This window comes from Pinus tabuliformis, chromosome 8 (genome assembly GCF_031772625.1).
Source record: "Pinus tabuliformis cultivar Carrire ecotype Pingquan chromosome 8, CPIR1, whole genome shotgun sequence".
Lineage (NCBI taxonomy): Eukaryota > Viridiplantae > Streptophyta > Pinopsida > Pinales > Pinaceae > Pinus > Pinus tabuliformis.
Window position 1 is genome coordinate 1,793,980,915 of NC_142294.1, and position 11,863 is coordinate 1,793,992,777.

General features: G+C 39.6%; 1 protein-coding gene across 1 annotated transcript; it reads left to right on the plus strand.

The window, feature by feature from the left end:
• Positions 1 to 7,989: 7,989 nt before the first annotated feature.
• LOC149243399 (uncharacterized) lies at positions 7,990 to 8,625 on the plus strand. The gene has a single exon (XM_089371205.1). It carries the CDS (start codon positions 7,990 to 7,992, stop codon positions 8,623 to 8,625), a length of 636 nt encoding a protein of 211 aa, XP_089227331.1.
• The last annotated feature ends 3,238 nt before the right edge of the window (positions 8,626 to 11,863 follow it).

Here is an 11,863-nt window from a genome sequence, read left to right on the forward strand (position 1 = left end):
AGTACAGAGTTCCCATAACAAAAAGCCACCCTATAACCACTATGTGCCCCATTATAGTCTCAATAACATCTGTTGATCCCAATTTAGTAGTATTTAGACCATAAATTTTCATTATTTTACACGTCCCTAGCTCACACAATAAAAAATAAGTTCAATCATATAACTCGCGATGTGGAAACTTAGAAAGAGAGAATTTTACTATGATTTGTGAACAAAGTCAAAAAAATTGAACTGCACATAAAGAGAGATTGATATATTATTCACAATTTTATTTAAGTCATGTGGATTGGATTGGATTCCCTATATAGTTGTTTTTCCCAATTGGAATTCTAACTATTAGGAATAGACAAACTCTTGAACATATGTGATTGAAGATTCTGAGACCAATATACATACATGAAATCATAGAACTAGTGTGCAAACCGATTGATTTAATCTTTATATAATATTTATAAATTGATCTATTTAATATTTATGTAATATTTATTTTATTAGGAATAAGAGTTTTTATATTAATTGAATTAGTTTTCCAAAATAATTTTTTTATATCTTTTATTCTTTCCATGTAACTTTGCACTTTTGGGTGCCATTGTTAATTATATATTTATAAATAAAACCAATAAACAAATAATAAAATAGACCATAAAACACATATATCAATCTAACTGGCAAAAAAACATCCTCAGGAATTTGCACTCACGGAATCAAATCACAAGGATTTGTACTCCTCACGACACAAGTCACTGGAGGATGAATGAGATAATATTAAAACATAGCAAATAAAATCAATATAATGAACAATAATACGATAAAATAGTTGTCAATTCACAGATCCAAGTCACAGAACTGTAAAATTTATCATCCATAAACTTTCCAAAGCCAAATCACAGAAAGTACACAGACAATATACAACTATGGAAAGATAACTCATATAAAATTTATTTTTAACAGATTCAAATCACATCAAAAGAAGAGCTTACAAAAATTATGTATACTCCACAGTCGAAGTAGAAGAATAACATTATTGTTTCATTCCCTTTTTCATGTCAACTATACTTGTTTTTATACAGTCTCAGCTCGTAGAGAGCGCTCCATATTTCCTACAGATTGATCTAGAAATGGGAAAGGAAACGATTCGATCTGATGTGCCGTATTGAGTTTTTCTAGAATAAGACCATTTCCAACAATCATTATAACAACTGAATCCTTTCATCCGAACATGGCAGTGTTAAAAATCATTTGACCTTCGAAAATTCTTAGAAGAGCAGCTCTAGTTGGTGACGAATCGCGTCTACTAGGCTCGAAATACTATTGAACTTACAAACAACAAACACAATTATTAAAATATTGTATTAAGTTTGAACAACAAAATCCTTTTGAGGATGCAAATTAACAGAAGATTTGTATCACAAAATTTATTTTGGATAGTTTAATGTGTTGAATAATTGTGTTGAAGAATCTAATTTCAATTATTTGTTAGGTCTCAAAATTGTTTCCAAGTGTTTTATTTTAGTTTAGTTTTATTTACTCTAGTTTAAGTCAAGGGCACTCCAGTGATTTATTATTGATGTGTCCAATATAATCTTATTTAACTTATTCTTAATATTAGAAAAATCAATATTATTTTCTTCGGTTTTTGTCCTATGATATCACAGCACCAAGTCACATAAAACAACGCTTCAATTTTTTTTTATCTCCCAAAAAAAAGCTAAAATAGAGAAAGGCCGAAAAAAAATATATATGAATACACCACCTGTGAAGAGAGAGAAAATGCAAGTGTGCACCGGTATAAAAAAAAGGTTCAATTCAGCGTATTCGCATCTGAAGCAAAAAGAAATTGCGCAAGAGAAAACAATTGAACGAGTGCTTACACCTCACCACAAAATGCCATGGAGCTGCTGCGCAAACGTCGATTCGACATTTTAAAAGGTATGAAAGGTCGTTTTCCATTCAAGAAACGACAAGCCACGTGTCAACCTTCGTTGCATTAAGGCTTTTCGACAAGTTTCGAGGAAGAAGAGATCAAGCACGAGGCACGCAAAGTCAAAGAATTCATATGGTGTATCCATAATATTCTTAGGAATGAAAAGATGAAACACACTGAAAGGTAAATGAGAAAAGTTATTTTTTAATTGCCTTGGATGAAGGATGGTATTAATTAAAAAAAAGTTCATCTAAATGAAGCTCCATGGTATTATGGAAAACGATTTACGTGATTTTATAAAGGGTTCACGCACTTTAACGAAAAGATTTATGTAATTTAAAAAAGGGGTTACATTCAATTTCTTTAAAGATGGTGTCTTTTAAATGCTCTTGTATTGTTTCAAAATGTTTAAAGGACAAAGATTTCTTTAAAAATAATAGAAAATCAAATTTGTTTGTTAAAAACAAAGGGGGATATTGTTTAAATTGGTCATGGCCATTGTAATTAAAAAAAGAGTTTGTAATAGTTTTTGTAAAAGAAGCATTGCTTTTTGGAAAATTTGTAGATCTATTTTTTTAAAGATGAATAAAGAAGTCAGTTGAAAATATATTTTTATTGCAAGAAATCACTAAGTTTTCAGGTCGATTTGTTTGTTGAGTCACATTCTGTGAGCTCTCAACAAATGGGAAATTTTGGTAAATCCAACAACTGAGTTTGCTGATGACAGTGAAGCAACTATTGGAGCAGTCAATGCTATGGTTAATCCAGAAATTAATATTGTTGTTGTAAACTTTGATGAAGATTTGTTGACTAATGATTAATGGTTGTAGATGATGCAACTAAAGCATGATATCGACATGATGCTATTTGATGAAGGAAGCCCACTTGAGTCTGAAAACCAAGTGGAAGACAACTTGTCTACAACAACACAGGTTAGTACAAAAGTGGAAGAGACAGAGACAGAGACAGAAACAAAGACAGAGATAGATGTTGGGTTGTGTTATATTCTTTCCACGTAGTTAACAGGGGGTTTGAGGGGTACTCGTAACCCCACTTTACGGGGTCCAGGGCAGTGCCCCGGAAAATTTTGATTTTGGACCCTATGTTAGGTTGGGTAGACCCACCTATGGTTTTGTGCATGATTTTTTCACATGTTTTTTGGATGCGATGGTTTTTCGATCCATGTTATTATACGTGATGGTTTTCGGTCCATGGTATTGGATGCAATGGCTTTCGGTCCATGGTATTGCATGCTTCGGCATGTATAAATATGTATTGTAACATTGAAAGGAACATAATGAAAAATCAAGCTGGTAGTCTCGGTTTTGGGATCCAGTGAGAAAATCTCTATGTATATGTGTTTTATGTGTTATGCTCTCGCATTGTTTATTTTTCTATGTTTTAGAATTCATATGCAGGTAATTTCTGTACGGGGTTAAAACCTACAATAGAGGCAAACACAGAGACAAAAACAGAGACAGAGATAGAGGCAGAGACAAAGAAGGAAGTCCACAAAGAGAAAATAGAGACAAAGGAAGAGGCAGAAAAGGAAGTGCAACAGGAGAAAGCTCTCATTGCAGGCAAAAAGAATAGAACCAATGTGGTTCTGCAGATGTTTTTAAACTTATCATTGATTTTTAGTGTGCAGGTACACAAAATTATTTTCAAGAACAATTAAATTTCCTTGAAGTATGGCTTGCAACACCATGTCTAGATGACGTTTGCATATAATTTGCAACAATGAACCTTGAGGACAGCTTGGATGATGAACAAATTAATGAAATTTTCAGGTATTGGAGTCTTGAAGAGATGCAATTGTATTATGGTCTTATGTTGCAACATATTGATGATGAAAAGAACACAACAAAAGATGACATGTGGCAGCAATCCACATACAAGCCGATTTTTGAAGAAGTCCAGGACATGCTTAAATAGACTGGAACAATGGAATACCTGCACCAGCAAATGAAGAAACTAAGGTTTGAAGGATACAACAAGAAGAAAATGTTGAAACAATTTAGAGGTTACAGGATCTAGAAGAAGAGAAGAAGACAAGTAAATGTAGTTGAAGCCAATTTTTTAAATTGTAAGCCTAGCTTAGACATAGACCAGCAGGCATTTTAATTGAATTTGTATGTAGTTGTAATTAAGGGGGAGTGTTGGAGAATCTAATTCCAACCACCTATTAGGTGTCAAAATTGTCCCTCCAAGTTTCCTAGTTCAGTTTCACTTAGTCCAGTTTAAGTTGAGTTTCACTCCAGTCATTTATTACTGATGTTTCCAATGTAATCTTATTTATTTGATTCGTAATATTGAGAAGAGCAATCCTCTACTCCACGTTTTGTTCTCTTCATTTTTTGTCATATTACACCATAACATGTGATTAAAAACACGAAGCACAAGTGTTGTAAATCCAACTTAGGATTGCCCATGTAGACCAATACATACCATGATATGGTGTCATGGAGTTATTTTGTGCATTACAAGTTTAATAATTTTCCCGAATAAGATATCATGCTGCCTGTTGTGAGATTTGATGATTATGTATGTTGCAAACCATTACCTGTGTAACAAATTCTCGGACTTGTTTTATCTTCTTCAATCCCTAAAACTGTGGTTGTAACTATTGTAACTTTGTAGACAGTTCTAGGCTGGGGAACTGTGCCAAAGCATCTAAGTAAGGTTTTAATTGAATTGGATGACCAATGTACTAAACCTTTAACACTTATAAATATAATGCAGGTCCGACAATATATCGGAGTCCTTTGATTTCAGCAAGCTGGACCTCGTCCACTCAAAGTTGCATCAATTACAATACAATTATTTATTTAAAAGCTAAGGATAATAAAAATATAAATAGGACATTTAAACACGTTGGCCATGTTATATATTTTAATTATTCTTTTATTCTTTTCTCCTTTTTATTTTCATTTCTTTCTTTGATTTTTTATTTTATTTTATTTTTCTGTTTTCTATTTATTTTTCTTATTTTTATAAATGAAATGAAAGAAAAACTACTAAGGTACAAATAAATTACAAGAGTAACAAGGATCCCTTAATCCATAACAATAAAATCCCTACTAGTCACGGTTTGAATTAGTTTTTCTCATTTAGATTGGATAAGCTTGAAAACACCAAAGCAGAAAACTGAGTATAGGCATGAGGTTGACAAACTGGACACAGGTCCATGGTTGGACCAAAAATTTCCTTACGGATGGATCATATTTTCCGTCAGAACTTCACTGACCAAAATTTAAAACCAATACAAAGAAGGTGGAAACAGGATTGGCCAAGGGTTGCAATTTCACAAGACTCTTTGAACTTTGACCACACACACACTTGGAAGCCACAACACAGCAAGGAAAAACACTTATTTACATAAGAAAAACAGCATAAAACCAAAGAAAACATAACAATAAACAACAAAAGACTATGTACATGGTGTGGGGCACAACCAGATCTTCATTGAAAGTAATATTTTAACTCTTGGCCATTAACATGGAGAGATTCAAGAATTGGAACTGGAAGCGCTCTCTGCAAATGCGATCTGAAATCGCCTCGGCTCTCCATTCTGAAACCCCTGCTTCACATAACAATCAACCTTCAATCTGAGGTGCCCTGACTGAAGATTCTCCAATGACTGCGCTCCCAGGAGGGGCGGGATCCTCCCCTGCTCCATACTTCGGCTCATCCTCTGACAACTCAAGGAAAAAACAAAATGATCCTCTGCACAAACCAGCAAGCCTCCTTGAAACAGATCAAGGACCAGATCCGGCTACCAATGAAGAAGAAACTGTTGTTACATGCGATGACACTGGCAAAGACAGTGGCGGGAATAAGAAAGCTCCTAAGACACAAACAAAGGTGACTTCAGCCACATGCATACCAAAAAAGGCTGAAAGAATCAAAGTCGATCTACCCAGCCAACGAATCAATGGCGAAATTCAATTTATGAGGGATCATGCACTCATCGGCAAGTTCCTCGGATTCTGGCCTACTGAAAAGGCCCTGCATGGCTGGATCGCTTCAAAATGGAAGCCTAAGGGACAAGTCACTTTGCAGCTTGGCCCCAAAGGCTTCTTCACGGCAATCTTTAACTGTCTGGAGGACAAATCACGAATATTTGAAGGAGGTCCGTATTTCTTTAATTCTTCTGGACTGTACTTAAGAGAATGGAAAGAAAGATTCGATCCAGACAAGGAGGATTTCAGCTGGGCTCCTGTCTGGATACGAATGTATTCCCTCCCTGCAGAATATTGGAAGGAGGAAACTCTAAGGGACATAGGCAACAGCCTGGGGACCTTCATCAAAGCTTCTGAGGAAACTAAAACTCGCAGATACACTTCTTACGCTCGGATCTGTGTCCAAATGCACCTTTCCAAAGATCTTGCAGACTCGGTAAGTCTTTTCCACGACGACTTTGAGTGGATTCAATCTTTAGATTATGAGCACATTCCTTTTCGTTGCAGGAAGTGCCATGAGCATGGCCATCTCTTCAGGGATTGTCCCCTCAATCCTCAACCCAAACCCCCTGTCAATGATCCAAGCACAGACTCAGAAGGCTTCATCAAAATCCCTAATCGCCGCCGTCATGCAAAGAAATCTACCCCTGCTCCTGATAGCTCCAAAAAGCTAGACTCCCAGAACAGATTTGCAATTCTCACCCCTCGTGATCCTTCTGAGAATCCTCCAGCTTCATCCTTGGATAACGCTGAACTTCCTTCTCCCTCCCGGATCCTCAAGCTTCCTCATCCTTCAGCTGACTCAGATCCTTCAAGCCTTCCCATCTCCCCTGCTCATAAGAAATCAGAACCAGAGAATGCAGCGCAATCTTCTTCAATGGATCTGGAAGCGGCTCTAATCCTCAACACTCAGGACAATACTCTCAGGGAAGAACAAAACATGCCCTCAAAAATGGATGAAGATCCAGAGAGTATCAGCTTAGAAGGTTTAGACATACTCAAGCTGGAGACAGCCTGCAAACAAAAAGAGTACAACTCAATCCCTCCATGGGAAATCGAAAGGCTAGAAGGAGTTCTCAGCAAAGCGCATCACAACAAATGCTTAGGAATACAAGCAGGAAGCCCATGGGATGGAAAGAAAATCCTAAAAGAAACAAAAAAAAGAGGGCGCAAAACAGACCTGCAGAGGACCATCATACTAGGAGAATTGCTCATGGAATCTGGGAGATTTCCTAAGCTGACAAAGTTCTACAAATCTCAACCCCACAGTTCCTCATGAAGCTTCTTTCCTGGAATGTAAGAGGATTGAACAGTGCTTCCAAACATAGAATGTTAAAAAATGTGATACAACAAGAAAAGCCCTCCATAGTTTTTCTTCAAGAAACAAAAAGCAACAGTACCATCTTAGAAAAGATTCTGAGAAAGATCTGGGCCGGCTGCAGCTCAGTCACTGTGGATGCCTCAGGCGCATCGGGGGGACTAGCGATCATTTGGAACCCACAACTTCTCACTCTTCAAGACTTCCACGCTTCTCATTTCTTTATCCAAGCTACTTTTCATCTCACAGGAACAGACATTCATGGTCATCTTTCAAATGTCTACTTCCCGCAACAATTAAATCAGAAACTGGCGCTTCTGGATACTCTCACGACTCTGAATTCAAACAGACAATTTCCACTTTGGATTGGAGGGGGCGATTTCAACATCATCAGAGCCCTGGAAGAAAAAAGTGGTGGTAGAACGAAATTAGAAGGAGACAGTATTGGCTTTTGTAATTATATTCAAAATAACCACCTTATGGACATTCACACCTCAAATGGAGTCTACACTTGGTCTAATAAACGCAGTGGATCTTAGCACATCGCCTCAAGACTGGATCACTTTCTTATTTCGGACAATGCCATACACCTTGGAGGGGATTTTCACGCCTCTATTGTGCCTCACGGAGGATCCGACCACTGGCCCATTATGCTGCAATGGGCACGCCCAGGCACAAAAAGTAACAGACCCTTTCGATTTGAGGCGTTTTGGTTCACCAACCCCAATTTCAAATCAGTGGTTAAGGAGGCATGGAAAACCTTCAAACCCTCTGAAGGAACCAAAATGTTCCAATTTCAACAGAAATTGAAAAGTCTCAAACAGGTTCTCAAAAATTGGAATCATACCCAATTCGGCAATATATTTGAGCAGCGAAAAAAATTGGAGCAGCAAATGTGCACTTTACAACAGAAGATTATTATGGAGGGGCGAACAGAAGACAGAGTGCACCAGGAGCAGATCCTTTGGACTGAAATCGAGACACGCAGACAGCAGGAAGAAACTCTGTGGCGGCAGAAATCTCGCATTCGCTGGCTAAAGGAGGGGGAGAAAAACACGAAGTTTTTCCACAGATCCACAATCCAAAGGAGGATGCACAATAATATAGCATTCATTAACAACAGGCAGGGGGAAAAATTAGAAAAGCATGAAGAAATGGAAAAGGAATTCCAAGAACACTTTCAGGAAATCCTTAAGGAACAACCAGAAAGCAGAGATCAGGCTATTAAAAAAATTACACAGCTCATCCCTAAAATAATTACGGAAGACCACAACAAACAGCTGCTTCAACCCATCTCAATGAAAGAAGTGGAAGAGGCTATGGCTCAAATCAAAGATGGTAAAGCACCAGGTCCTGACGAGTTCACAGCAATTTTTTTTCATGAATTTTGGGAGCTGGTTAGCACAGAAGTTTGGGAATGAGTGGAGGAATCACAGATAATGCATTGGATTCTCCCTTCGCTTAACTCCACCTTCTTAGCGTTAATTCCCAAAGGGGCTGAGTCAAACACACCCAACAAATACAGGCCTATTGCACTATGTAACGTCATCTGCAAACTTATTTCCAAAGTCTTGGCCAACAGGTTCAAACCCCTTCTCCCACTCCTCATCTCGCCGGAGCAGACTGGCTATGTAGAGGGGAGACAAATAATGGACGGCATAATTCTCTCAAATGAGGTGCTTCATTCACTGAAGCTTCTAAAAAATCCAGGTATGATTCTGAAGCTTGATCTTTCAAAAGAATTTGATAAACTCAGCTGGTCTTATATACAACAGATGTTACTGGCGTTTGGCTTTAATGCAACATGGACTAGATGGATTATGAACCTCATCTCTTCACCCAGCTTCTCAATCCTGCTCAATGGTTCTCCCTCCAAGCCCTTCCACCCCTCTCGTGGAATCCGTCAAGGGGACCCCCTCTCCCCTTTTCTTTTTTTTCTAATGGCTGAAGGCCTCAGCCGTTTGCTTCATTCAACTATCTCTTCTCAAACCCTCAAAGGCATCTCTCTTCATGGTCTTCACCCTTTGTCTCACCAAAAGTTTGTTGATTACACCATGCTCTTTGGAAACCCTTCATATCATGAAGCCTCTGCCTTCAAATATCTGCTTTCTCTCTTTTCTGAAGCCTCTGGCACCTCTATCAATGCTACCAAATCCTAGATTTTCTTCTTTCATACTCTAGCCTCCACTCAAAGAAACATAACAAGAATTTTGGGATACTCCATTGCAACGCTCCCTTCGAAATATCTGGGAGCTCCTCTCCTGGACTCAGCTATTAAAAATGCCTCTTGGAGAACCCTCATAGACAAGCTAGAATCTAGGCTCTCCTCATGGACTTTTCGCTCGCTCAATATGGCCAGCAGACTTATCCTCATAAAATCTGTTCTCCAGGAAATGCCCCTATATCTCTTTTCTGTTTTAGCTGCTCCAAAATGGGTTCTTAAAAGCATCCGCAATCTGCAGAGAAACTTTTTGTGGGGCTCCTCTGGTCTCAACAGGAAATGGGCACTGGTAAATTGGAATGAAGTCTGTCAACCAAAAGCAATCGATGGGTTAGCACTGTGAGATCCCCTCCAAAGTAGCAACACAATGGGAGCCCGAGTATGGTGGAACTGGCTCTCCAAACCACACACTCCTTGGGCTCGTCTTTGGCAAGCAAAATATGTACCTGGATGCCAATGGAAAGATCTTATTAGAATCTGCCCTACAACTCTTGGTTCCCTGATCTGGAATTTGGCCAAGCTCCACAGTGCCTTCATACAGGAACATAGCTTCTGGGAAGTGCACTCGGGTACCTCAGCTAGATTTTGGGAGGATTCATGGTAGCAACTCCCAAAACTAGCGTCTCTCTTTCATAAGCCAAGGTGGTAGGCTCATATGCAACATGCTGATCTTATCAACGTTCATCAATTCTGGCAACAACAAACATCTCATGATTTTCATTGCTGGAAATCAGCAAGCACTTGGCAGGCCAACTGGCAAGGTGAATCCTACATAGAGATAGAGCAGGAGTTGAATCAAAGGAAAATCAAGCAATCTGATCAACAGGACAAGCTTCGCTAGGGTGACACGCCTAAAGGTATGTTTACCACGAAGGAAGCACATCATCTACGCTACACTCCCACACAAGCAAACAAAGACAAACTCTGGGACCAAGTATGGCAACCAGGTATATGGCCCAAGGTCTCCACTTTCTTATGGCTGCTAGGCAAACAACACATTCTCACATGGGACAAGCTGCAAAAACGAGGCTTCATAGAACCTTCAAGATGTCCTAACTGCAACCTCAACGCAGAAACAGCTGTGCATCTAATGGATACTTGTCCTCTTGCTACTCACCTATGGGAGAAAATTGATAACTGCAACAGAAGATCTGGCAGAAGACAAGGAGATATTGCAGAAACCATCAGAAACTGGCCAAGGCATCCCTTTCAAAGCTCTCTGTTAAACTCGCTATGGAACCTCATCCCAGGCTTCTCTTATTGGATATTATGGAAAGAGAGAAACAATAGAGTCTTCAACAACTCCAGCAAGCCTATCGACACTCTATGGCTTCTCCTCCAGCACAATCTCCGAGAGACTCTGGCATTAAGACAATGGCAACCGGCGGACCTGCCAGAACTCCCTCAGGAACGCCTCATCTTAAATGCCTGGAACATGGACTTTTCCTCTCCGGTCCAAATCAACCCCTGTTCCCCGTCCAGCTCTGCCTCTCCTCTATTCTGGTTTCCCCCTGCTCCCAATTCGTTCAAATTAAACTTTGATGGCGCGGCTAAGGGAAACCCAGGACCTGCTGGTTACGGAGGAGTCTTCAGAGATGAAATAGGCACAATCAGACACATTTATCACGGCAATATCGGCATCGACACCAACAATGCAGCGGAGCTGGAAGGAATTTGGAAAGGTATCTGCATAGTAGAGCAAGAAAACTTGTATCCTCTTGAGGTTGAAGGAGACTCCCTTATAATAATAGCAGTGGTCATCAGAATCCAGGCAGGCTCCCCAGCTTCCAAAACATCCACAATTTGGAGATTACTCAGCAAATTGGAGCAGATGGAGGAAAGACTGCGGATTCCCCAAAGCATCACTTTCAGGCACATAAGACGCACATCCAACAAAGTGGCAGACAAAATGGCCAACCAGGGGGTCAATCAACAGATTTACAACTTCTCAGGCCCTCTCAGTGATACAAATGATGAATAGCTACAGAAGGAATGCATTGCTCTGGCGCAACAGGACTATTCAATCATGGCAGAGAGGCGCTGATCGGAAAGCTAGCAGGATAAGGTTGAAGATGTCAGGCAATGGGTCACATACAGGTGCCATTGGTTACCGCCAATGTCCAGCTCCTCTCCCTAAGGCTCAAAACGGGCTATGCAAGTCAATGAAGGCGGTCCTCCTTTGTTCACACAGGCCCACTTCTGAGCTGGAGAACGCTCATAGCTGGCAGCGTAATGTTGGTCAGGAAGACAGCCTGAAACACTCCCTTCCACCGAATGGTCAGTGCAAGCGTCAGGCACAATCAGGTTTCAGCCGAGACACGCGCAAACCGGAGTTTAGTTTCCAATCGAACCAAAAACATGCTAATCTAATGCAACTCTGTCATATGTGTATGCTAGAAAGCCACGATATTGGCTAGATTTATCAAGGCTGCGGCCTT